This window comes from Lentinus tigrinus (assembly GCF_003813185.1).
Source record: "Lentinus tigrinus ALCF2SS1-7 unplaced genomic scaffold L226scaffold_9, whole genome shotgun sequence".
Lineage (NCBI taxonomy): Eukaryota > Fungi > Basidiomycota > Agaricomycetes > Polyporales > Polyporaceae > Lentinus > Lentinus tigrinus.
This window is the reverse complement of record NW_027137918.1, coordinates 360958-386238: the sequence shown is the minus strand read 5'-3', so window position 1 is coordinate 386238 and position 25281 is coordinate 360958. Positions and strand designations below refer to the sequence as shown.

The following is a 25281-nucleotide window of genomic DNA, read 5'->3' as shown; positions in this document are numbered from 1 at the left end:
CCGGGGTCATCAAGCGTGGAGTGTGGTCTGACTCCTCCCGGCGGCGAGTTCGCTTAGATGTGGTCGCGCGCAGGCCTACTTCCTTCTAGGATCATCTTCTCTCGGGGACAGATTCATGTGAGTAACACGTCTGTATTGCCTCCACAGCAATTCATTGTTCACACCCCGCTGAGATAGATCACCGCCGGTGGTATGATTCACTATCACTATCAGATATCGCCGCTCACGAAGGATGTTTCGTGACCTCTGTCAGGCTTCGAGGAAATGCACTCGAGGTGGAGCTTCTTCGGTCTCCAGTTATATGTGCTGCAGAGACCGACGGAGACTAATCCCACCGCCCGTCGAGTCGGTCAGTTGCTCCCTCTATTCCCTCGATGGCAACACTCAACTCTACCATGAACTCCTTGCCGCCTATTCCCGCCATGGACAATACATATGGGGCATTGCTGCTCGGTACCTGCGGCGGCCTTCTGTGAGAGGTCTTCTGTCGCGATCCTGCATGCGTGACTGAAGTATCACATCACAGCGTGCAAGGCCTGATTTTTCACCAGCTCTACCAATATTTCAAGTGCTATCCCAACGACGCGACTTACTTGAAGATATGGGTATGTCTCTGAGTGATATTCGTATGACCTCGCTAACCATCCTGCAGGTATCCGTGGTTGCGTGTGTATTCCGTCTTGTTCAACCTCTGCAGCATGATTGCTAAACGGACTGCGGAAATCAGCGCGCTGGAGCTGATCACAAGCGCGTTTACTATGCATGCAAGGTTAGTTTATACCACTGGCACCCAAGTCTAGTACGAACCTCACGTTTTCAGCTACTACTACATGGTCACCAACGCCTTCAACCCTGAAGTATTACTAACCAAGCCCCCATGGTAAGCTTCATATTGTGTCTTCTGCCTCTGTTAGTGTGCTCAATTTCTTTTCCTCAGGTCGCTCACGGTACGTCTAATGTTCATGTGTGCGAGCGATGTGGTTAACGTGTCCTCATGTCAGTGGAACTCCATTCCGGGTGTGAGTATCATTAGACTTATACTCACGAAGCAATTGACGGAGGCTCACGTTGCTATGACAGACGGCGGCTGCGGTCTTCGTCGAAATGTAAGATTGTTCTAGCTGTCCGTGCATCAGAACTCCGCTAAATGCTTGATTAAGGTTCTTCTGTAGGCGGCTTTGGCTCGGTAAGTTCAATATATCGGCCTTCAAGATGTCCGTTCCCTGAGAAGCGACTCGGAGCATAGTCCAACGGAAGTTCAGACCTATTGCCGTGGTAGCGGTAGGTAATGCACACGAACAATGCTGTCTAGTATGCTGATACCATTCGTCATCACAGTTGCTTTTGGATCTCACTTGCTTCGGTACGTCCTTATCTTCCCACTGTGGCGCGAACATCGTCCTACCAGAAATACCGGGTCTTAATAATTTATAGGGTGCTACGCGGGTAAGCTCTCCCGGCGTGATGTCGATTGTTATGATAATCACCTGCCCTTGTCTAGCTCTGGTGATAATGGGGTGCGACCAATGTCGCTTTATCAAAGCTAATCGCCGCATACTGACTTCAAGGGGCAGAAGCGAGATGTCCAACGCAGCGGACTTCTTGAAGAATTCCGTAAGTCAATCGTATTTCTGTACTTGCCGAGTATATATCTCATAATCGAATAGTATCTTGCATCCGTTGGTTCTGGATGCATCGGGCTCGGCGACTCAATGGTCACGGCGTCACTCATTTATGTCCTGCATACCAGCCGTACTGGTATCAAAGAGTACGCTGCGTTCTGAAATCTTGCGTTGATACGTGTTCACATTCACCTCAGGACAAGTTCGATGATAGACATCTTGATCAAGTATGCCGTCAGTACTGGTGAGTATGTTCTCGGGCACCCCGGTCTTGCGTTATACTCATTCAAGTTTGCCTGTCCGCAGGGCTCATAATCAGGTGAGAACCCTTCCTCTATGTCCTCAATCATCGCGACTCACCTCAGACAACTTGTTACGTTATGGCGCAGTATCTTCAACGTCTTGATCTTTGCAACCGTTCGTATCATTCTCTCTCAGCTCAGACGCGAGTCTGTGGCTCACCCAATGTCCCAATATTCATAGTCTGTGGCCTATAGCGAGTCCTGGATCTACGTCGGTATCTCGTTTCCTATCACAAAGAGTGCGTCCTATTAGTACCGACTACTCTCTCATTTATGGTGCTCACAACGACCGCTCTCGTAGTCTACTTGACCACCTTCCTCGTGGCGTGAGTGCGAGTGGAGACAATTCGCGAATATCTGAGAACGACTCTGATGCTGCACTGCAGGCTCAACGTTCGGAAGTCCTTGATGAGCTCGGAGATCCTGCTCAAAGAACAGACAGTCCCCATGGGTTCAAGATTTGCCAACGCTGAAGTTAGGGACCGATTCCAGGCGGACGTCAGCCATATCTCCTTCAGACGGCCAGCTGAGACCTCAACGGCGATGTCCTCAATCAAGTTCGCGACCGACGATCTGGGCATGACTCTACAGCCCACGTCTCATACGGAGTCCATACCGGTGACATCGGGCGAAATGGAGGGGAGGGACGGTGGGCGTGCGTATGCGGAAGGTGACAATGGAGCGTGAGACGAACATGGGCCTACATCGATCTTTGTGCAGACTTGTATTCGAAGTCTCGAGGTCTCCCTTCCTTGTCGGTATATATCACAATGCTAAATACTTCGCCGGGTGTGGAGTGATTGTCAAGTCGCATATGCATTCGATGCTTCATTATAGTCCTACTAGCTCTGCTTGATAATGACCCAAAGAGGACGATCTGAGTGGTCACATAGTCCTAAGCTGCACAGGGTACGTCTTAGCTCTCACCCCGAGGGAAGTTCGCAGTGGAACCCCTGCACGTGGTGGCACACTCACATGCGCATAACACGCTGACGCGATAGCTGATGGGCCTGTGTATGGTATGAACACTGCTGGCTGTGGCCCTCCTTCATGGGCGGTGGCTTGTGAGTCGCGCCCTTGCGCTCTTAATTGACTACCCTCCGCAAAGGGCATGGATGTTCGACGAATACTGACGACTGCCGTGCACAAGTCCAATACCGCAGCGACGAAATCTGCGAGTTGATGTACTGTTTGATCTGATCGAGGGCCTGAGATAGCGTCAGCGGCCAGCGGCGTTTCCTGAAACATCACACACAAGACGTACATTGGATGCGAAGCGAGAGCAGGACCCTCTGCAGCATGCCGCTGCACGGCGGGCCGTGTGGATATGAATCGCGAAGGTGTTGTATAGCCAAGGACTGCACACGAACCTGTCCACAAACAGCGTCCACAAACCAGGCTCACTGTCATTCACCTCCCACCCGACCTACTTGCGAGAAGATGGCTTCCCAGGTTCGCTCGCGTACTTCGACTCAGCCGCCTCCATGTAGTTGTCCTGATTCCTGTATGTCAGCTGAGGCGCTCGTGTTCCGCGTTGACGGGAGACTTCGGCAGCGGCTGCGTCGTGCATTGGCGCATGCGGATCTGGGTCTTCGTCGCGGAGACAAGCTGGAATCCGCGTAACTCGCCTGTGACGGAGCACTCGGTGACGACGTCGTGAGGGGGACGAAGACGGCGAAGAGGGTGTCGAAGGTGATCTCCCCGTGAGCTGTGAGGTTCGTGACCTTCGAGAGCGTCGCGCTGTAGTCTTTCCAGAGATAGTCGACCAGGACAGTCACGGACTTGATGACATAGGACGCCTTTCAGTGGTGATGCTGCGCTCCGCTCGCAGACTCTCAGGTACCTCTCGAACCGGGGGAGGAAGACCAGGAGGTGGGATGGGTCCAACGAGAGCAAGAAAATTAGCGTCGTCCTCAGCATAATCTCAGCCGACTCCGGGGCGTACCTCCAAAGGCTCCGCAGTACACGAAATGCCCCAGAACTTTTGAATGGCGTCCTTGAGCGCGATGAGAAGGTAAGGGCCTCTACAACGACGTGGAACGTCGGCTCTCCCTGTTCGCCATCGACGGGCTGCGGTATCTTGCGCACGACGACAAAGCAATGCGAGACCCACGGGTCGACCCCACTCGTATCACCGCTGCTGATGGTGTAAAGCACATCCGCCTTGACCTTGGATGAGGTCTTCGACCATGAGTTTGTGGTAGTCAACGCGTTGAACCTTCAGTTCGGAGGCAGGGGTGGTGCGGAGGAGCAAGTGGGTCGAGGTAAAGTAGCCGTAGTTCCTCTGACCCATCTTCGTGCACGACCTATTGATCATACCCGTTGAAGGACTGAGGAGGGGTTGGAAGCAGCGGCATGGAAGGAGTCAAGGAGAACTTGCAGCGTGCAGCGCCGCCTCGCTGGAACCTTCGGACTGGCGTCGGCCGGTCACGTTGCCGCGATAAGTTCTACGATGACCAACCGGCGATTCACTTGCCTCGACACCACGACTATCTATCTCCACGTCTGAGCTTTCTACTCGACCATGACCACTGTACACGAAGGCCTCCGATATTTCATCGCTTCAAACGCTCGTCTGCGTTGTGTGAGCAGCGACCAGGCAGCAACCGACCCTCGACGCGAGAGCTTCTTCCATCCCCCTCCTGCAGCGAACACGGAAGCGGGTACTTTTGCCATAAGGGGTTGTGAGGTCACAGAATTGCTAGTCCGAAGCCATCCTATAGGCCTCCATACCGTACAGGGACGGTAGACAAGAAAGTTGGATATTTGACACACGACATTCAGATCGTAGAGTTTCGAGGGTCACCGGTCATGCATGAAACATCCCGTCCGCAGTGCAAAACATGGCAGTCGAGGGTCTCCCTTCGCATCCTGCCACTGGAAGATCCACTCCCTCTAGCACATGGACGTCAACGACCAGAGGGCCCTCAAGTGGAGCAGTGTACGCCTCCGCTAGCTTCGGCTTCTGGTATTCCTTTCCGTCTGCAGTGGTGCGCATGGAAGGGGCGAAGTCGAAGTAAGGCAGGATACCCGCAAGACATGCTACGAACTCATAGGTCACGAGGGGCGCGGCGGGGCTACGCAACGATCAAGACGGTAAGTGGATGTGCCATATCAAGAGACTGCTTGACTTGCCAGAGTCGAGGACCCGCCCCGAAGCCAACGAAATCGGGTAATGTGGGCTTCACGAAGTGACCTTCTTCGTTGAGATGCCTCCCGGGATCGAAGTCGCCTGCTGTTGGACCCCATATCTGCCGATGAAGGAATTCAGCGATTGCTCACATGGAGACGTGGTAGCGACGTGAACATACATCCTCGCTCCTCATCATGTGATAGTCTGACCAGAAGACGTAGTCGCCCTTCTCCACTTTCACAGCCGGAAGGTTGCGCTCCGGGACCGCAGGGAGGACGTCGTCGCATAGCGCTAGTCGCGCGTTCTTGGGCAACCCGGGCCAGAGCCTCACCGTCTCGTAGAAGACGGCCAGGTGAACATGGTACGTCTGCCAGCTAGCATGAGTGTAAACCGACAACTTGTAACACCACGGACTGCTTACAGCGAGGTCGTTATACTGCATTTCCGTGCTTCTCTGCCGCATGCTCGCCGCTTCTTCCCGCAACCGCCGCATCCACTCTGGTGCGCCCATGAGCGCATGCAGTGCCCACGATAGTGCGTTCTGCGTGTTTTCCCTTCCACCGAAGAGCATGGCGACAAGCGTGTCGCGAATCACAATAGGGTCGTCATAGGCAGGGTTCTCCAGCAACCCGGAGAGGAAGTCCGTGTGAACTACGTCCGTCTTACCGCACGTCAAATCAGCCCGTCGAGAATGAACAATGGTCTCGACGAGTGTGCGGACGTAGGACCGCGATTGTCGGAACCGGACGTTCTCCCCGGTAAACTGAGAATATGCATGTCAGTCAAGCACGGAAGAGAGTTCATAGCACCCACAAGCTCAGTGATCCGCCAGAATGGATTGAAGAGACGTCTACGCAAACACGAGTAAGTACAGTACAAGCATCCGTCTGCGACGACTACTCGGTCACCTTGAGGATGTCTCGTTTAGGATCTTAAGAGCATCAGAGAGTGCGTCCGGGTTTTCTAGACAGGACACATCTCCGTCAAGCACGGTAATACAGATGTCCAGAGAGGACCTCATGAAGATCGCTGTGGCGATTCTTCCCGTAAGTTCTGAACGTAATGTGAAGTGGGCATAAAGGCTCGCATGACACATACAGTACTTACCGTTCCAATCCACCGGGACTCCCTTCTTGCTAGCGGAGAGTAAAAGAGACCGTGCAACGGGAATGATCTGAAGAAGCGTCCCTCATTAAGCTTGAGGTTTCGCGAAAACACCTGGTTGTGACACACGCGTACCTCATTCATCGCAAGAGATACATGGATTGTGAAGGATTTGCTGGTGAACAGAGGGCTGCACGACGCGTCTATGTCAGCTTGGGACCTCACAAGGGTGACGAGGAGTGGTGCGAACAATATTGCCTTTCTCGCTAGACACCATTCGGCTCCTTCAGTAGCGACAGTCGTTCTGCCACCAGGGAATTCGGTGAAGATCTCGATAGCGACCAGCCCACGCGAGTAAATTTGGTTGTCCCCTATAGACGTATAGTCAATGCATGACATTGACACTACATGCCAAAAATCCGTGATACGTACCTTGCTTGACATGCAAGAGCCACTCGGGTCTGTTGATGAGAATTCCTCTACCCCATGGAGGGAACGTGAAGGTGCAGAGCGGCCCATATCTGTCTTGAAGATGCTTGAGCCACTGCAGCATCCTACCCCTCCAAGCGAGGGCCTGGAATAGGTTGCCGAAGAGAGGCACTCCTTTCGGGCCAGGGAGGTCTTCCCGCGGATTAGTCGCAACGAGACGATCTGGGTAAGCCACATAGAGGAGGAACGCTGAGATGCATAGACATATCGCCGCGAGGGTTGGTAAGTCGATAGAGTTGAACGCTAGCATCGCGGAAGTCACGTTCAGGCACGTAGGCACGCTGAGATGTCTTCCAAGGACCACCTTAAGTAGGACCTTGATGGGTATCAACATCCATAGGGAATACCCCGAACTATCCAAGAAGCGCAGGTCTGAGAATCAGAGGAGGGATGTATCATGAAAAATTCTCAGAAAAGGCACTGGCACAACATGTGGTTTGTTGTTTCGAACAGCGCCCAAACGAATTGCAAGGTTCGACATTCAATGTTTCAACCCCGACCGATGGTCTACTACTTCTCACACTCATCTGCTTCGCCAGTGCTGTTCGCAGCGCCTTGCGATCCCACATCGGCGGCCCGGACGACTACTCTGCAACGTGCCATCCTTATCCATGCGCCTGTGCAAAGGAAGATGACTCACGATTGAAACAAATTATATTTCGTTTACTTACCAGTGGGTATGTCGCATACCGAGGAAGACCACGAAGGCGACAAGTCCGATGATGAGCGGGACAAGAACCCGAGTAGAGCTCCAGGTACGGCGACGCCGTCCCACGTCAGTGCGACCGTGCAGGCAGCTGTAGCACCAATCACAAGGATATTCCCACTGTATCGCGAGTTAGCGACAACGGCAGCTTGTTCAGATAGCATCGGTACTTACATTCAGTCCAGCTTTCTATTTTTCTCCGCGAACGTGCCAGACGGAGTGGGAAGCTCCATGAAGACCGTCACCGCAGCCACTGCAACTCCGCATATCGGTAGGTCATATCTGTAATGGAGTTATAAAAACCGACTCTCAGTGTGCGATCTGTCGCAATGCCCGTAACTAGTACCGTACTTACAGGACAACCATCGCCACTTGTCCTTGGTCCGCAAGACTGCCACCTACAACGGGCCCGACTATGCCTGCAATGCTCCATCGTAGCATCAGCCAACTAGTCAGTTTCATGCGGTTTGAACAACGTACAGGCCAAAGAAACCACAATATGCCGAGTTCTCACAGTACGATGGAAGATAACTGTGAGTGACGGGGGCAATGTGGGAGCCGTTAGCGCTTCGCCGAGGAAGCTGCGCCCATCCGTGATCCGCATGGGATGTGGTCGAGTTCGAAGCTTGCCTATGCCCTGAGAAGCAGTCATGAAGGTCTGAAAGATACTCTCGAAATAGTATAACTTACGGAATGTGAAGGCCTGGTAATACAAATAGAAATTGAGTCCAGGGATACACTCTGTATCAGCGGAGATGAAGCTGATGGTTCGCGCGCGGTACTGGGTATGGGAACACACACCGAAGCTTGAAGTCGTACGGCATCGAGGAACAGGGGCATTCACTTGAGCCTAAGCCACCAGGGAGGTACCATACATTGAAACACGACCTGCTGGGACGTCGCAGTCTGCACCAGCAAGGCACTGCTGTCGAGCGGGATTAGTGGGTGTCCGGGCTGATTGCACCTTACGTACCGGAATTGTGGGTCCATGTAACTACTGCTATAGTCATCCCCCTTCATTTCGCCGGATAGGTGACGAGTTTGGATGGCATCGTTGGTCATCGAAGTTCCGGCGCTGTTGGAGGGCACGGCTCGTTTCATCGGTCGTAGTCAGCGAGCGATATGAAGATGCAGACTGTGAGAAGACTCGGATGAAGGCGAACCTCAGGATGATGATGTGAACAGCCTCGTGCAATTGCAGGTGGGTTTGGTCACGCAGCGGTCGTTATCACAATCGCAAGGAAGCTCTACAATTGCATCGGGCATCCATGACGCCGCTCATGTGTTACATGATTCGCCGAGCTACCCGCTCCATTCATGGTAGCTCAGAGTCAATAGTCGGGGCGATCCGAGCTATCGCGAGCCACACCTGCGCATGCATCAGAGGGATGAACCGGCATAGTGTCATGAAACTCACGTTGTACAACAGGTAAGAGCGTTTGTCTGCGGCCGGGTCCCGCAAGAGATAGAACCGCAGGCCGACCCATACTCCCAGTGCCAGCATGACCGCGCGAAGCCAGACGGGGAGGGGGAAGAGCGTGCACAGGGACACCGACCACACGGGTAGTGCCACGAGCATCGAAGTGCGGCCTCCGTTTGGCATGACAATCGGGATGGTTCGACGCTTTTCGAGGCGATCTCCGGCTTCGTCTTGGAAGTCCTGTGCGTGAATAGTCGTGAGGACGATGAATATGCTCATGTAATGAGCCAGGAGTGCTCGTGGAGATAGCTGCGACAATGATCCTGAACGAAGAAGTGAATTCCACATCGGTGGCCATGGTCTGGAGACGCACCAGACTGAGTGATGGAGGTTGCTCCCGCGTCGAAGACCGCATACCCGATGGCGTTGAGGACGTTGCGAGTGAACCAATGCGAATCAAGTCGCATCTCGTTATGCAGAAATATCCCTAATGCCAGAATTACACCAACAGGGAATACCCCGCTAGTATACGAGAACAAGAGGCAGAGCGGTAAGAGAATCCATCGGAGCAGGCGGGCGTTTCCAATCGAGACACGCCCAGCAGGTATCGGTCGCCACGGCTTGTTGATGAGGTCCTCACCAGGCGACAGACTCTGGTTCGACACGCAGAACTGGAGGAGGTAGAGCCACGTCCAGATGAATGCCTTGGCGAACGCAGCGATCGCTCGATGTGGGACTGTACACCATGCGAAGAGTGTCTATACGACCTGATCAGTATGAGGAAAACGGTGACTATTCGATCGAAAACTCACTATAGGGAACAATATTGTCTTCATGTCGGATTTTGTGAATAGATAAAGGGTGTATGCATGGTATGGCGAGGAAGAGAGCCGGGTATTGCGAATGTGTACGGTCATGGTCGGCAACGAGCAACTTGGACTCGCTGAAGAGTAAGACGGAAATGAGGAACCACTGTAGCCAGAGGACGAGGTGCAGATATTCACATACCATGCAAAGGCGAACGTCGAGCAATATGCTACCCATCGTCTTCGGCCTCCCCTGGACAGCCTGCCAGAGAGGTTCCACCTCCAATGATGTCGCCGACCCCGGAGACGCTGAAAAACCGAGCAGAACATGCATCATCGCAGCAATAGGCATCTTGGGCGCAATCACATCAAGACACAGAAGCTTTCTGCGCTGGGATGGGGCTATGTATGGTCGCGTGTCGACGCTCGTATTGTATGCATGGACTCGTCGGACCCAGAGAGGACTTCCCACCACTCGTTCCTTGCGTGAGCTTCAGAACGACATGTTGCATATGGGCAGCACCAGTAGCCCTCCTCATTTCTCAGGAAAAGAAAAAGTGGGGCTGTGCGGGAGGACGAGCCGAGCTGATGGGAGCTACCCGGCCCCGCCAGGTGCAGCCGGGCAGCACGAAAACCTTCGAGTCTTTCTCTGCTCCCCTCCTCGAACACCGTTGAATGTCAACCTTGAACACCTGTGCTGGCTTCTAGTCAAAGATGCGCTCAAGACGAGAGTAATGACGGCGGTGGTGGTGGAGGAGCGCAACCCTTCTGCCCTCGCGCCGGAAGCAGGTCCCTGTCGGCTGCTTGTTGCCCCGCCGTCACCATCAACTCGCCTCGTCCTCCAGCACAGCCTCACTTTTTCTTTTCCTGAGAAATGAGGAGGGCTAGTATGTTGGCAGCCGGTCGCGGTATCAGCAAGATCAGGGTCCTGGAGCAAAGTTCCATGCGCTGGCTCTGGCGCTTACGACAAGCAGCTGGTGCCGAGGGCGCCTGGCCGAGATGTCCAGCATCGTCGGTGCGCTGTAGCTAGGACAGACGGAGTCGCGCAGACACAGGACGTGGTGGTTGGGCTGGGACCCGGCAGAGCCGGGCGCGGACACGGCGGAGTCGAGCCGCTATCGGGCAAGTAACGACGACCTCTCCGATCTCGAGCCAGCCCGACGCCCTTCGGCTCAGGCCCTCGAACTTTTGGTGCCCTCGTCTCCCATGTTGAAGTCAATGCCTCCCACCGAGTTACTTTGGAAAAAAATCAATATTCTCAAATGAAGCCGCGACTTTATGACGATTGGGTATGTCCTACGAGTGAAAAGGGCTGTCGGGTACGTTTTTGACTCAGTACACGTATGGGACGAATTTGTACGGGGTCCTCCGAGCCCACTCCTCCCACTCTTTACCAAATGTCTTCTTCAGCACCTCTTCCTCTCCCGATACCCGTTTGATAGTTGCAATGTCTACCATCACAACCACCACGAGCGTCCACATACCCCACCAGAGAGCTATCCACCATGTGTCCAACATTCCGCTCTCCTGCACGTACGATCCCGGCGCGAGTAACACCAGGACCATACCGATTGTCGCCAAGAGAAAGCCTGTGTACGCAGGGTGGCGGACGATAGCGTACGGGCCGGTCGTCACCAGCTGGTGATCCTTGAAGATCGCAAGCTGGAATGTGAAGTGCTTCCCGAGCTTGCCGTAGCATATCTTGCGGATGAGTGCACCACCCGTGAGCATCAAGAAGCCAGCGACGAACGTCGGCTGGATGATGAGTCGGTCGACGGCAGCGGGGTCTTTGAAGAGCATTGAGAGGATGCGGGTGGAGAGCGGGGAGGGATACTCTCGTGCGATCACCGCGACACACTCCGCTATTTCCGACGGATAGACCATGAGCTGAGGAAACGAAACGTGAGCATGGCCAGGTTGCACAACAAGGTATTCTTACCGAGCTGATTACACTTGATTTGCCTAACATAGCGGCGATGAGGTCCGCGCTCTTGAACCTGCCCCGCACTGCCGCATCTTGCGCAGGAGGAGGATTTGGGGGCGTGAACGCAATGCGCTCGGCCACGATGACGAGAATAAGTGCGGGGACCTTGGCCAAGTACCACAAGCTCATGGTGGATGCAGAGAGGATGAGCACAGCGGCACGAAGAGAAGAGGATGCGGACGACGTACGTCAAGTATGTTTGCGTTCCCCGACTGGCACGCAGTGCGTGCGACTCATCGAGCGTCAACTAGGGCTCGAAGCCCGGATATGCCGACTTCTCACAACACGATGGAAACTGCCCGTGAGAGACGGGAAGGTGAGGAACACCCCCAGCGGCCTGCCGAAGAAGCTGCGCCCATGGACAAGCAGCATGGTGTGTGGTTGCGAAGATTGCGCCTTGTGATGGAACAGGGCAGTATGTAATAGGAGAAGGTTAGCATGAAAGTATTGGTTTACGTCGAGGCTGTCGAAGTGATAGTGAGAGAATGTGGGAAATATTATGTCCTCAGCCATCCCGGCCTTTTCCGATACAGAGCGCCTAGTCCACGATGAACTCGGACAACTACCTTACTGTCTCCCTCCATGATGTCGTCCTGCATCCGTCATTAAACACTGCGTAAAATTCGTATTCAGCATGTTGCAGATAACGGGAGCGATCGTCATTTTCCTGCGCCGTCCCAGTCTGAACAATGCTGCCTGGCCGCTAGCTGCGCAGGTTGGGACTGTTCCGAAGCCTCTAGAATGAGATTAGAGAGACATCACAGTATTATCCTCATGAGGCCGCTAAACCAAGACACGTAAGCTCCTTTAACTTGTAGGGTGCAATCTAACGACTTGTGTCAAACAGACTCGTACCTTCCGTGAGTATGCCTCTCTTATAACTTGCCCATCGTCGCTGACTGAGTGCATTAACTTTTGTAGGTTCGCAACAAGGCCGCCCAGATGCGCGCAGGCATGAAGGGTTTCCCATGAGAGTGCGCGTGATTGACGGTCCAGAAGGCATCGTGTATGGTGGGCAGAGAAACTGGAGGGAACGTACCGCCGCCCAAGAAGTGTAGACGCACTCCAGACGCCCTGTCTGCAGTCTTATTATGCTCATGACCCCATCTGTCCTGCGCCCGCTAAGGGAACCAACGACCACTCCGAAGATGACTTCGCTGACACCTAATTCCACTGCGTCCCTCGCAACAGCAACGGATTCGTCCTCCTCCCCAGGAGCACCCGCACTTCCGGTCATGGACAACACATATGGGGCACTTCTCCTTGGAACCTGCGGCGCTATCCTGTAGGCCTTATCTCTATCACTTGCCGCGAACCTCATTTGACGATGCACTCGGCTCACTGTAGGATCCAGGGAATGATTTTCCATCAGCTCTATCGTTATTACAAGCTGTACCCCAAGGACGCTCTCTACCTGAAGCTATGGGTAGGTGCTTTTGTAATGGCTTACAACTCGGCGCACTTACCGCGACTTTCTTTGCAGGTCGGAACGGTCACGTATGCATCTCTATTCCTCCGACCTTGCTATCGATTGACGTGATGCTCTCAGGGTCTTGGAGCTAGTCTCTTTGGCATTTGCCTTGCACGGAACGTGAGCTCTCCCCAACGCTTCAAGGAAGCACTTGATGACCGCCACGCTTCGTATGTGCCGAATAGTTACTACTACATGGTGACCCATGCCTTTGACCCAACTGCCTTGGTTGGGAACCCTCCGTTGTGAGTCTTCTGCGCTCTCTCTCTCTCTCTCTTGTTGCCTGTTTCGTTGAGTCAGTCTCCATCCTAGTACAATTGCTGTACGTTGTTCCTCTCAGCGGAGGTATCATCTGACATCTCATCTGTCCATCCCGCTGCCCAGTGGTCCGCAATTCCCGCTGTAAGTGCACTGCCGTCTCGAAGTCGTTGGGTGATTAATTTGACACTTCCTTCCGCTGCATTCAGACCGTAGCAGCCGTACTTGTCGAACTGTAAGGCTACTAAATCAAATTATGTGATTCGCACTGATCACAGACCCGTGTAGGTTTTTCTGCCGGCGGCTTTGGTTTGGTATGTACTCGCCCCTCTTCCGCCAGTTGATGTCGCCTCAAACGCCAACTTTCACAGTCGGCAAGAAGTTCAGGCCAATCGTGGTGCTCGCGGTCCGTTGAGCTCTCTTGTAGGATTGCATTGATTGTTTGCTGATCTGCGCCTCTTGTCAGATCATATTCAACTTGGGTGACCTTGGTAAGTCACCATGTCGGCGATGCTAGGGCAAGTTTTGAACGTGACGCGTATATTTCTAGCCTGCTTTACCGGTACGCGCATCACTATGGATAATCATCAAATGCTTATGTCCATGCATCAAACAGCTTTTGCCATCCTTGGGTAAGAATACTTCTTCTTGTTAAATTTTTTCTTGCTGTATCGGCAACACGACAGAATCCACACCGACGCTACTACGTTCCTGAAGCATTCGGTAAGTCTTGCACGACTTCACTCTCGTTGAACATAGTACTTACCCATTCGTGTATACACTAACAGTACCTCGCTACGGTTGGCTCGGGATTCATCGGTCTCGCCGACTTCATGGTCACATCGTCGCTTATATACGTCCTGCACACAAGTCGTTCTGGTGTTACGCAGTACGTTCATTATATTCAGACACCTGGTGAAACCTAATCGGCCCCCAGGACCAGCTCCATGATAGATCTTCTCATAAAATATGTCGTCAGCACCGGTAAAGTCGTACTATGCATTCCCAAGAATTGCAAAGCTCATGCGGAATCCTTTTGGCAGGGCTCATTATATGGTAACCATTCTGTGCCCCTAGCGTTCCTCTACGATACTCATCCTCGCCCGGAATAGTGTCTTCAATGTCTTGATTTTCGTCTTCGTGAGTCTCAGATCGCGTCTGACATGCCAGGAGTCGTGGCTCACCCAACGGCCAGTCTCTCCTGTATCCGCAGGAGTGGATCTATGCCGGGCTCAGTCTCTGCATCACCAAGGGTTAGCCTGCTCTGCTATTACCTGTCCGACACCGGTTGAGACCTCGTTCTAGTCTACTTGAGCACGTTTCTTGTCGGGTTAGTACAGTTTGAGCCATTCCACATGGGAGAATGAACTGACCATGGTGTGCAGACTCAACGCCCGCCATACCCTCCTCAACGCGGACATTCTGCGACGAGAGCAGACGTTCCAGATCGGATCGATGTTCAACTTTCCAGAGACGAAACTCAGCCACCTGTCATTTGGTCAGCAGCAGACTACCACAACTTTTTCTGCGGGTACCACTGCTGCAAGTTCCGGATTGTCGAAACCCAGTACTACGACCCTCGCTCCGCCTTCCCAGCAGACGGAGTCCTTCGAGCTGAAGTCAATGTCGTTCGCCGAACCGGGAGTCGTCGAGATTACCGATCCTCGCGTCGGAAATCTTGCAGGAGATAGTGCGGTTTGAAGTATCGGCAGTACGGCTTAGTCTACGAAGCTTTTACGATGTTCTTGACTTCTTACATTGATAGTCTTGCTTTTGTGGTTAGACTTGAAGCTGATGTTCGAATACGAGTGAACTGTGGTCTCACCAGACCGCGTGATATTTACTCTCTCGAGCGAATACTCGGGCAAGTGGTATGATATCATGTATGTGGCAGCCGGCGAGTACACCTGCGCTGCACTCTCCGGAGTCACAGCCAAGAAGTTCCCGGTGGATGGGAATCATGGGATGTCCGACTCTAGCGCTCATGCCGGGCCGCAGAGCGCCTTTCGCTTATGCAGAGACGGCTGCAGTGCAGCAGCGGAAGCACTTCTCAATCTCGTCCTTGTTTACCCAAGCCATCCAGACCAGTATGACCCCACATACCCCGCAAGCCGCCCCCCTCGGAAAGGATCGAGCTGTGATATGAGGACAACTTAGACTGTGCATTCTCGGCCCTTTTGGCAGGTAAGTCGGAAGAGCCCCATGTAGTGCTAAGTGGATGTCACGATTCATCGTTGGCAGTAATTATTGTGGTACGTGTTGCGCCCTTGATAAGGTATCCAACAGATATCTGATTGTGTGCAGCGATTCAAGACATCTTGTGGACACTGGCTCGTTCATAGCTTTGAAAACCTGTCCGTGGGCGGCCATCTTGCCCAGCGGCGACGTTCCCACTGGTCGTGGGTGTATGGGAGCGAAGCATTCTGTGATGATGATACGAGGTGAGCGATTCGCTGTCTCATCGCGCTCACCTCAACTGATATATCTGAGTAGTGCGTGGAGCTCGAGACAGTATCTGTTCTTGCCCCAGCGCACGGAATTCTCTGCCTCCTGGCAGCATGTCGTCCTTACAGGTCAACATTGTTCTAGCTTCGGCAATTCTAGCTCTTGTATGTATCTACGCATTTACGGTATTCGCTGACTATGCACCGAACACTGATAACGTTCTTCTGACCGTGTAGGTGGCGCATCAATTATTTCGGCATAATGAGAGTTATTCTCCGTTGCTCCACGGCATTCTAGTATTTGGCCCGCCATGCTTGGTCGCTATATATGCCTTCAGCTTTGGTGATTCACCCTTCGATACATTTCGCCAAGCCCTTATCACACATATTGCGACTCTCCTCTCTTCGATTGTCGTGTACCGCTTGTCGCCATGGCATCCTCTTGCTCGATATCCAGGACCTTGGTCGCATGCGGTGACAGCCCTGGTTGCAGGGTTCTGGATGGCCACCGGAAACCGTAACGTGCACGTGAGGTCTCTGCATGAGCGTTACGGAGATGTCGTCCGCACTGGTATGTCCTTGTCTGAAGCTAGGTGCCAAACGCTTTACTGACAGCATTGCGTCATCAACTCTCCAGCTCCGAACGAATTGTCAATCAGTGACCTCTCCGCAATTCCGCATCTATGGAACGTTCCAAGAGGACCGGGTGAGCTGTCGCATCTCATGTTTCATCATAGAATCTACGCTAAATCCAACCAAGGCATGAAAGGAGTATCCATGTCCCATACTCAAGTCACCATGATGGGCATCCAAGATCCGGAGGAGCACGCTCGACGACGCCGACCATGGAACCGTGGATTGAACCAGGCTGCGCTCAAAGAGTACGAAGGACATATCATGAATCGCGCGCAGTTACTTGTGCGACGCCTGGAGGAACAACACGGAGGGACCGATCTCAGCAAATGGCTGGCTTACTTCGCGTAGGTTCACTTATGACTTACTGTCTATTGAGGAGAACATTACTCAACGTTTGCATTGACAGGCAGGACGTGATGGGCGACATGGCGTGAGTACACTCAAGCACTACAGGTACCCTCAACGCTGACTCGCTGCGATGGATCGGAAGATTCGGGGGCGTGACGGAGCTCATCAGAGATGGTGGACATAACAATGTGTTCTCAGTGCTCGAGGAAGGGATGATGTGAGTGCCCCCAGTACCTGTTAGACATGAAAACATTTCAGACGTTCCTACAGCGCTGCTGCGACATTGTCGCAGTTACCATGGCTTGGTATATATCTGGGATTCGTACCTGGAGTTGCGCGCAAGCTCACCGCCATGATTCGAACCATGGCTGATCTTTCCATCAAGCGTCTCGAACGGGGTTCGACAACGCGGGACTTGTTCTACTACCTGGTGCGTTGATCGTCCGTGAAGATCGGTACTAGCCTCACGCGGCTTCTTCTGCGCCGGAAAGAATGATGAGGATCTTCCGGACACACCTCCCCCGCCTCCTCAGCAACTAGCCGACGATGGTCTTCTCGCTGTTGTTGCTGGTTCGGACACTACAGCCGCAGCATTGAACAATCTCTTCTACTGCCTACTCACCAACCGTGCGACATATGTTGCCCTTCAGGCGGAGGTTGATCAGGTGTTCCGCCCTGAAGATGATCCGTACAATGCTCATCGGTACCAGGATATGCACTACTTGCGAGCGGTAATGTGAGTACAGGTCATCAGTCGCATGGCGATAGCTGACTCGACGAGAATGAAAGATATGAGGTACTTCGCCTCTATCATCCTGCAGCCATCGGAGGCCAGCGTCAAGTCCCTCGAAATGGTCATGGGGTTACCGCTGGGTCTTTGTGAGTAGTCGTCAGGTTCTCGAGACTTTCGAACGCTCATGTGGAGATGCTGCACCCTAGGTATATCCCGCCCGGGACCATCTTCTTCATGGCATTGCACGCCCTTCACGTAGACCCCCGATACTTCACCTACCCGAAAGAGTTCTGGCCCGAGCGTTGGCTCATACACTGGGGCCATTTCCGCGTCGAAGATGCACGGATGCCTGCAGGAAAGCCGCAAGTGCATGGTGACAGCTTCGTCCACAACGATGCCGCGTTCATTCCATTTGGGAACGGAATCAACTACTGCGTAGGGAAGGGTCTGGCGATGATGGAGATGCGCATGGTTGTGACCGCTCTCATACACAAGTTCGAGATCCGTCTTCGCGAGGGCTGGAATGCTCGACAGTTCCCGACACAACTCAAGGAGTACATCACTTCCACTAGACCTGAACTACCAGTACTTTTGACTCCGCGTTGGTAAAAGTGGTGTAAAGTTGCTTTGTATTCATAGTCCGCTTCTATTCATGCGATCTGTCCACATTGATACACGATGCTGCACAATTCTCCTGCCAACGTTATATACCACACGAAGATTCGACGAGTCTCGAGCTGATCTGTATCGTGGTCGGTTGCACTGTGGCATCGAGTGGGTCCTCAGGAATATGGACGCGTTGCCGGAGTCAGTCAAGCCCGGAGAGATCGTCGGAAGAGACATCGGGCCCAGAGGTGACCGCTCTGCCGCCGTCCTCTTGACGTTGCGCATGACTCGAAAGCTCTTATCGTTGAAGCTAAAACGCTGCGCGACAAGTGACTTGAGGTCGATCGTGCCCTAGCTCACGAGCGCCATCGCGAGCTGATAGTCGACTGCGGCGGGTACTGGGGTTGACAGATGTGATCTGCTTGACAGGAGGGTTCTCCGCGGTTGGAACTGGATCCTGGATCAGAGGCCTCGACTTACGAGGCTGACGCTGGACGGGCCACCATGCCGGAGTGCCCTCGTCATCTTGGCGTGGCGCTGTGAGTACGGGACGCGGATCTCGGCTTCCTGTGGCTTCGGTGGAGTATAGCTCTCGGCCGCAGCCATACTTCTTCGTGAACTCCAGACGAGAGGGCACGATGTCGACGGCGACAACGTGACGCGTCCTGATTGGCACCCGGGCACCGAATATATCGCCACAAAGACGACGACGGACTGGTTTGCGCGAAGCTGGGAGATGCTCGCAACTAAAAGGAGTGGGGTCCGTCTGCACACGTATGATCAGCGGCTTCGACAAGCACAGGAGCGGGATCTGGATAGAAGAACTGACCATTGCGCCATCCTCCCGCGTGAGGTTGTCCCGCAGTTTGTAGACGCGCCTTGAAGGGCATGCACGATGGACATACAGAGAACGCCGACCGCCACGAAAACTGGGACGGATACCTTGGTACATGACACCACAGATTGAGTGGCTTTCTCCTTGAAGGCGACTTCGAACTTGCGGAGGATGAGACTGTCTGCGTGGCCCTCATCTGATCGAGGAGCTGGAACGATGGGATGATGAGGTTAGGCTGGCGATTTGCTCATCGGGGTGGTGGCGGACGACGGTGTGCGGAACGTTTTAGAGGTCGTGTAATCACTAACAGATCAAACTTGCGAGCAACAGAGAAACTGCGTGAAAAGGAACACGTACACGAGACTCGGATAACGCGATTATAGGTGCTGAACCGGCTGTGGCCCTCCTCGCATGGTGGCGGCTTGTGAGTCGGGCCTTTGTACTTGATCGGGAAGCCCTCGAGCGAGACGTCGGAGCCCGTGTGCCCTACTCTCCATGAGGGGCTGGGCAATAACCAAGGAGGTTCAACGAATACTGACGACTGCCGTGCCCAGGTTTTATACCGCAGCGACGAGATCTGCGAGTCGATGTGCTGCTTGATCTGGTCCAGGGCTGAGACAGTATTAGCGTTCAACGACGTTTCCTGAAACATAGCGAAAGACTTACATTCGATGCTGAGCGAGAGTAGGACTCTTTACTACACGCTGCTGCTCGACCAGTTATGTGAATGCGGATCGCATAGATGTCGTCCGCCTCAGAACTACACGCGAACCTATCCACGAACAGCATCTACAACCGGGGCTCATCGATACCAGCCTTCACCTCCACCTCCCACCCGACCTGCCCACTGGGATTGCAAGCTAGGAACGGCACTACACCCTATACTTGCTCGCCTCCTCCGACAGAGCCGCCTCCACGTGAACTTCGGGGCTGCTGCGTTCATGGGGGTGGCCCTCCAAGTCGCGTACTCGATGGAGACTTCGGAGGCTGCACCGGCGAAACATGCACCTGCGAAGACCTATGCCTCCACTGAAAGTGCGTGCCCTTCTTCTCCGGGCTGAGGGTGTCCTACGCGAGCGAAACGAGGTCTCCGGGAGTGAGCGCGTGTCGTTCACCTTCTTCAGTAGTGCAAACGAGCGAGTGCTGCACAACGGGCGCCGCGGTATGTTCTTGACTGGACACTGATGGGATGTTTGAGGTCAGAGACGGTAGGGTTCACAACGCCGTTTGGCTCACGTCGTTGGGGTTGGGAGAGGATATGAAGTACGCACGAGAAGCGAGAAAGCTATTCTCCTGCCCTAACAAGGAGCACATGGTGTCATTGCATCTGGATCTTCACAATATCATGAAGCCGAAGCCTCCCGCTGTCAACGAAGGGTTTTCAAGGACGTCGACTTGGGTCACGAAGAGGCCATCATGCTCCGCGGAAAGATGTGTCGCAAGAGGCGGGAGCAATAAGACCTTGAGATTCTCGGATGTGGAGGCGAGTCTGGCAACATTTTGCGTTTCGTACTGGGGTATGGAGTCGGGGGCAAAGGAGGCGAGGACTGACAGACACCAGGGACCTTGTGACAGCGCACGAGGAGGGAAGGGGGGACTAAGGAGACATAAAACCTTCAGTCCATAACGTTCGCAATAAAGGACAGGCCAGCCGGTGTGCGGAGAAGGGTAGGCGCAGGACCCAGATTGGAAGCGTACAGCACACCGGCTGAGAGGTCATTAGAAAACGTCCGACATGTCCCATCACCCTCACCCCTCGGTTCCCTATAGCCTGCGCCGCCCACTAGATAGAGAAACAGAGTACTCACGCTGGCTTGTAGACCGAACCATGCTTTCCTTCCGTGCCCACTGCAGGAGGTGGGTGGCAGAGGCGGACATTGAACCTCTTGTTTCTAGTATTGCGAGTCGCTACTGGCCCAAGTGAGATCAGACGGAAGAAAAGAATAATGTCATATTAGTATCCCTCACGTACAGTCGACATGAACGAGCAGAGAACCCAGACTGAGACATAGAGATGATCATCGTATCGAGCCAAGTGAATCGTGAGTATATACGAGAGGAGTAGGAGTAAGACTCGGAAAAACCCCCGGAGTCCTACTGTTTTCGCCAGGAGAGGTCCGGGAGAAGGTTTCAGTCTTACTGCTTTGTCGGTGGGGCGCGAGGCCGGTGACGGGCGGGAACACGTGATGTAACAGAGCGTGACATACCGCCGCCGCGCTCGTCACAGCGACGCGCAACCCGCTTTCGACGCGCTCAAGCCTTGCCTTCTACCTCCGTCTCTCCTTACCCATGTACCACGTAGAGTCTATGCAGCAATACACGAGCATACAGCCGACGAGTACACCGCTATGGCCTACCTGTTGGAGCAACGGACCCCAGACCAAGAGGTGCGCACTACAAGCAGTGTGACACTGTAATGCCGCCACAGGTATTGCGTCCCCCCGATCGTCTCCTCGACGGAACCCGCCCCCCGACTCGCCGTGAATGTCTTTCGAGTCGATCCGTATCGATTGTGAGTATTTTCTTTTCTTTTCTTCGCATCCTGGTCCTGGTCCACGACCACCATTTTGCTGTCCCCGGGTCCCACATACACCGGCCTCACGCTTATATGCCATCCATGGCGGCAGAAGTCAACATCTCCGAGTCTTTGGCTGTCAACAATGAGCTTCTAGACCAGTTGCTACCGACACTTTCTGAGGAGGATATAGTACAGTACCGGGATGAGGTATGTCGCTTCCTCCATGCGACCCCTGTCACAGGGTTGACTGTTCCCTTCATAGCACTTCCCACAAGACTCTCTGCTGCGTCAATATGCACGTGTCGACAATCCTCGCGAGTGGATCGACGCTGATACACTTGTGGGCTGGCTGGTAGGACGGCTACAAACCCGGGCCAACACTCCACGCACCCCAAGCCGTCTTCGGACCTTCTCTGGCCCTCCCACACTGTCAACCGATCGCGGCCGGAGTCGTACACCTCGCACACCGTCCGCGGGTGATCAAAATGTATCGCGCTCAGTGTCTCGTTCATCTGGGGTGAGCTCCGTGCCAGAGTCCGTCCTCAGCAGCCCGCGCGACACAGTGTCGTCTTCCCGATCTCGTGAGTACAATATATGTCTCATACTTTTCGCTGCAGCTCATGCCTATGCAGGCAGTGTCTCTCCATTCCCGCAGCTCACGCTTGAGGCCCCGTCATCCCCAAATCTACCTGCGCAGACGCAATATAGTGCACGTCGGGCGCGTGCTTCCTCCCGGCCTGTGTCTGTGTCAGACATCATTGAGATCTCGTCCGATAGCGATGATGACGTCCGGCCACCTCCGTGTGCACGCTCCTGGGTTCCCGCTTCTGCTCGGGCTCGCTCTGTGTCTGAGATGCCGCCGCCAGTTCCGTTCCGGCGCATCAAGCAAGAACCAGATGCCCGCATGGCAGAACTCGCGTTGCAGAAGGCCGGTGGTGGGCGTGTGAAGCGCAAGCAGAGCGGTAAGTGCTCAGACATGCTTTTCAAACCCGTAGTATGAGCTGATCAACCCCTACTAGATGTCTCGCCGGACACCAACATCGTGAAGCGACCAAGCAAGCAGCCCCGCAAGCCTGATCCGGGGCTTACGACCTCAGAGTCAATTGTCATAACCCGGCAGCGCAGCGCCCAGCGGCTCATCACGCTCACGTCCGTGCCCAAGTGCTGGACTGTTCCTCGCGATGGTACCAGCACCGCGTATCTTCTCGACCTGCGGGGTAGTACTCTCCCATGGACCCGCAACGGCAATGTGATGTCCATGGTTGCGATCATCAAGTCTGAGGTATGATTGACATTTGTTTGTTGCTTGTGCATTCACTCACGCTACTGCAGGATCAGGATGCATGGGGAAACGGTACTGGTGGCTCTGCCACACAGACTTACAAGGTTCGAGCGTTTGGACCGGATCCGGTTGAGTGTCGGTATGCGGAGCACATCTGTCAGGGCATCTATGCCTGCTCCCGCATCGACCCCGCCCTTCTGGATGGCTGCGAGCGGTATGAGCCTCGTGAAGAAGACCAGCATGAACTTGCTGCGTTGGAACATGTTCTCGACACTGCGCAGACAGCCTCCCGCGAAGTACGCGCAACCATGTATGTTGAATTATCGCTGTTGCTATCATGTTTACTCATGTTCTCACAGGTTCTGGACCATGGTCACAACAAGGAAGCCTTGTGGCCGTGTCGATGAGCACGGCAGACGCTGTAATGGAGCGCCGGTGTATCGTGTATACCGAGATGTAAGAGTTTGCCCTTGATCTGGAACGGTCAGTGAACGGTAGCTAACTGCATGCATTGTCAACTTAGGGACCTGGACCAAATGGCAAGGCCGGCTTCGTAGGCTGCCGCAATTGGGAAGCTGCACAGGCTGACAGTGGCAAACATCGCTATGTCCCGCTGCCCGCAGACGTCGACGATGACCTTGTGCAAGAACTCTCACGCCATGGGGGGGTGTTGACGTCGGCAAGTGCTGACCTTCACGCTGTTGCCAAGTGTGCGCGTATGGTCTCACCTCGCAGTGGTGGTAAGGGTAGCAAAGAGTGCCGTAAGCTGGTGTCACTATGTGTCCTTACGTTTAATGCTAACTATTCCTGTGCAGCGTACAGCCATGTTGTTGATGGTAAAGCTGTCATTGGGAAGCTTATCAAACGTCCCTGCACCACCAGAATTCGCATCTGGTACCCTGCTGACCTGCAAGACCGCAGAGCAATTGTCCTGCTGGAGGGTGCACACAACCATCCAACTCCTCGGTTCTCGAAGGTCTCGTACGAAGGCAAGATGCGCTACCAGGAAGCAATAGAGTCCGCAGGTGTCATGGGTGCTACCGTGGCGAGGGTCGATCGTGGTATGCGCTATTAGTCATATATATGTACTATCCAATGCAGGTCAATCTCAATCATCTCAATGGTCTCTAGCTCAAACTACTAGCAACGTCTTCAACGGTCAGACCCCTGTACAGTTTGATCCAGCTTTGGGAAACATGCGCAAAAAGCGTGAACTGGTACAGAAGGTGAAGCAGTTGCAGATGCCGCATGGAAATGGTCTCGAAGGTATTGTCACATAAGTAATCGCTCTACACTGGCACAGGCTAAAAATCCTTGCGGCTCAGGTGTTGTTCATCAACAACAGGTTGACCTGAAGACCCTCCAACCCGCTCGACAATATATACAGCTTGTGGCAGCTGGTGATGTTCCAGTCATTGTCACATTCATACCCTTCCTTGTTGCGTATATCCATACTGCATGGTCAACCTCACACGACAACACATACAAGCGTCTTGCAGGCGAGTGGAAGGAGTGGGAGATAGTGATATGGTTGGCAGAGCTGAACATGCGTGCGTATTGCTCTTGAGTTGTGTCCGACGATTGACTGAATGTAATTATTCTGCAGGTGTCACAATTGCTCGGGTCTATTGTGTCAAAGAAGATAGGCACTCATTCCATCGTATGTGGATGCTCTTCTTCGAGACCGTTGCTCGTGTTACCGGGAAACCTGTTCTCTTTGATGCATTCTCAGGTGGCAAGGGTGGCATTCGTAGCATCCTTGTCGATGGATGCAAACCACAGATTGATGCACTCGGAGACTTTCTGGTCAAGCAGAATGATCCGACTGTGAGCGGCATTTATGAGAACGATCCGCAACAGATTGTCGAGTACCTGATCAAGCTGTGCAGTGTTCACTATGACCGGTGCGTTTATTACCTGCATTGGTTGATTGGGCAAGCAAGGCTGATGCGAGTCTGTGCGGCCCGCTGGGTGGCCCTTCAGGAATGTTACCAAGCTCGTGAACAAAGGGGTCTCTCAAGATGCAATCAAGCGTATCCGAGACCTGCCTCATATCAAGACTCAAGAGGATCTCACAAAGTTTAAGCGGTACTGCGAGACTTCGAAGGAGAAAGCTGTTCGAGGTACCCCAGGCAAAGATTAATATTCGAGAGCAGTCTAACAATGGAACCGTCTCAGATTGGTACTCTGACAAGCTATCGGCGCCATGGTTCTACGCTTGTATCAACAAGAACTTCTCCCGCATGGACCGGACCAGCTGGGACACAACACCGAATACCACCAACATGAACGAGAGCGCGCACGTCTTGACAAACCTCTATACCGGTATCGGCCTGCCTCTTTTTGAGGCGATCCAACGGTACGTGCTGCTGAATACGATGCAGTAATAAATGTGATTAACCATGGCGCCTCACTACCATAGAGCTCGCGAGTTCGATGCGCAAATCGAGTCCAAGGTTGAGGCCGCTGCCAAGTCCACAATTTTGCCTAACCACCTCAATACCGAGAAGCATCGCATGCTTAAGAACACCAACCGCGCGATCTCACGCATGGCGAAGGCACGAGAGAAACAGACCTTGAGCAA

General features: G+C 53.6%; 7 protein-coding genes across 7 annotated transcripts; 4 read left to right on the top strand and 3 right to left on the bottom strand.

Annotated features, from left to right (window-relative positions):
• Positions 1-374: 374 nt before the first annotated feature.
• L226DRAFT_570093 (uncharacterized protein) lies at positions 375-2611 on the top strand (the record flags this gene model as incomplete). The annotated part of the gene is made up of 21 exons (XM_067684400.1): positions 375-472; positions 527-605; positions 653-666; positions 728-769; positions 821-880; positions 938-947; positions 1002-1019; positions 1081-1106; positions 1161-1186; positions 1247-1281; positions 1339-1363; positions 1435-1446; positions 1502-1517; positions 1575-1614; positions 1668-1768; positions 1820-1866; positions 1929-1941; positions 2012-2039; positions 2106-2163; positions 2226-2250; positions 2311-2611. The coding sequence occupies 21 exons, from the start codon at positions 375-377 to the stop codon at positions 2609-2611; spliced, it is 1074 nt and encodes a 357-aa protein (XP_067536427.1).
• Positions 2612-4733: 2122 nt separating this feature from the next.
• L226DRAFT_461483 (cytochrome P450) lies at positions 4734-6900 on the bottom strand (the record flags this gene model as incomplete). Its single annotated transcript, XM_067675652.1, has 10 exons — positions 4734-5001; positions 5048-5175; positions 5236-5424; positions 5479-5820; positions 5871-5907; positions 5966-6110; positions 6165-6231; positions 6297-6351; positions 6412-6532; positions 6594-6900. 10 exons carry the CDS (start codon positions 6898-6900, stop codon positions 4734-4736), a joined length of 1659 nt encoding a protein of 552 aa, XP_067536426.1.
• A 1771-nt stretch (positions 6901-8671) lies between these two features.
• On the bottom strand, positions 8672-9693 carry L226DRAFT_545112 (uncharacterized protein; the record flags this gene model as incomplete). Its single annotated transcript, XM_067682321.1, has 4 exons — positions 8672-8725; positions 8774-9099; positions 9150-9534; positions 9589-9693. 4 exons carry the CDS (start codon positions 9691-9693, stop codon positions 8672-8674), a joined length of 870 nt encoding a protein of 289 aa, XP_067536425.1.
• Positions 9694-10914: 1221 nt separating this feature from the next.
• On the bottom strand, positions 10915-11695 carry L226DRAFT_461548 (uncharacterized protein; the record flags this gene model as incomplete). The annotated part of the gene is made up of 2 exons (XM_067675658.1): positions 10915-11469; positions 11522-11695. The coding sequence occupies 2 exons, from the start codon at positions 11693-11695 to the stop codon at positions 10915-10917; spliced, it is 729 nt and encodes a 242-aa protein (XP_067536424.1).
• A 1019-nt stretch (positions 11696-12714) lies between these two features.
• On the top strand, positions 12715-14996 carry L226DRAFT_570089 (uncharacterized protein; the record flags this gene model as incomplete). Its single annotated transcript, XM_067684399.1, has 21 exons — positions 12715-12851; positions 12914-12992; positions 13050-13063; positions 13116-13157; positions 13223-13282; positions 13350-13359; positions 13422-13439; positions 13505-13530; positions 13584-13609; positions 13667-13701; positions 13762-13786; positions 13846-13857; positions 13912-13927; positions 13982-14018; positions 14084-14184; positions 14233-14279; positions 14339-14351; positions 14408-14435; positions 14491-14548; positions 14601-14625; positions 14681-14996. 21 exons carry the CDS (start codon positions 12715-12717, stop codon positions 14994-14996), a joined length of 1125 nt encoding a protein of 374 aa, XP_067536423.1.
• An 857-nt stretch (positions 14997-15853) lies between these two features.
• Positions 15854-18065, top strand: L226DRAFT_545110 (high nitrogen upregulated cytochrome P450 monooxygenase 2; the record flags this gene model as incomplete). The annotated part of the gene is made up of 10 exons (XM_067682320.1): positions 15854-15904; positions 15977-16310; positions 16377-16445; positions 16500-16719; positions 16782-16805; positions 16866-16940; positions 16994-17153; positions 17215-17459; positions 17513-17602; positions 17663-18065. 10 exons carry the CDS (start codon positions 15854-15856, stop codon positions 18063-18065), a joined length of 1671 nt encoding a protein of 556 aa, XP_067536422.1.
• A 3449-nt stretch (positions 18066-21514) lies between these two features.
• Positions 21515-25084, top strand: L226DRAFT_570087 (uncharacterized protein; the record flags this gene model as incomplete). The annotated part of the gene is made up of 13 exons (XM_067684398.1): positions 21515-21622; positions 21678-21996; positions 22048-22377; positions 22435-22697; positions 22748-23007; positions 23057-23153; positions 23221-23458; positions 23513-23758; positions 23829-23963; positions 24023-24247; positions 24304-24601; positions 24681-24820; positions 24876-25084. The coding sequence occupies 13 exons, from the start codon at positions 21515-21517 to the stop codon at positions 25082-25084; spliced, it is 2868 nt and encodes a 955-aa protein (XP_067536421.1).
• Positions 25085-25281: the final 197 nt, after the last annotated feature.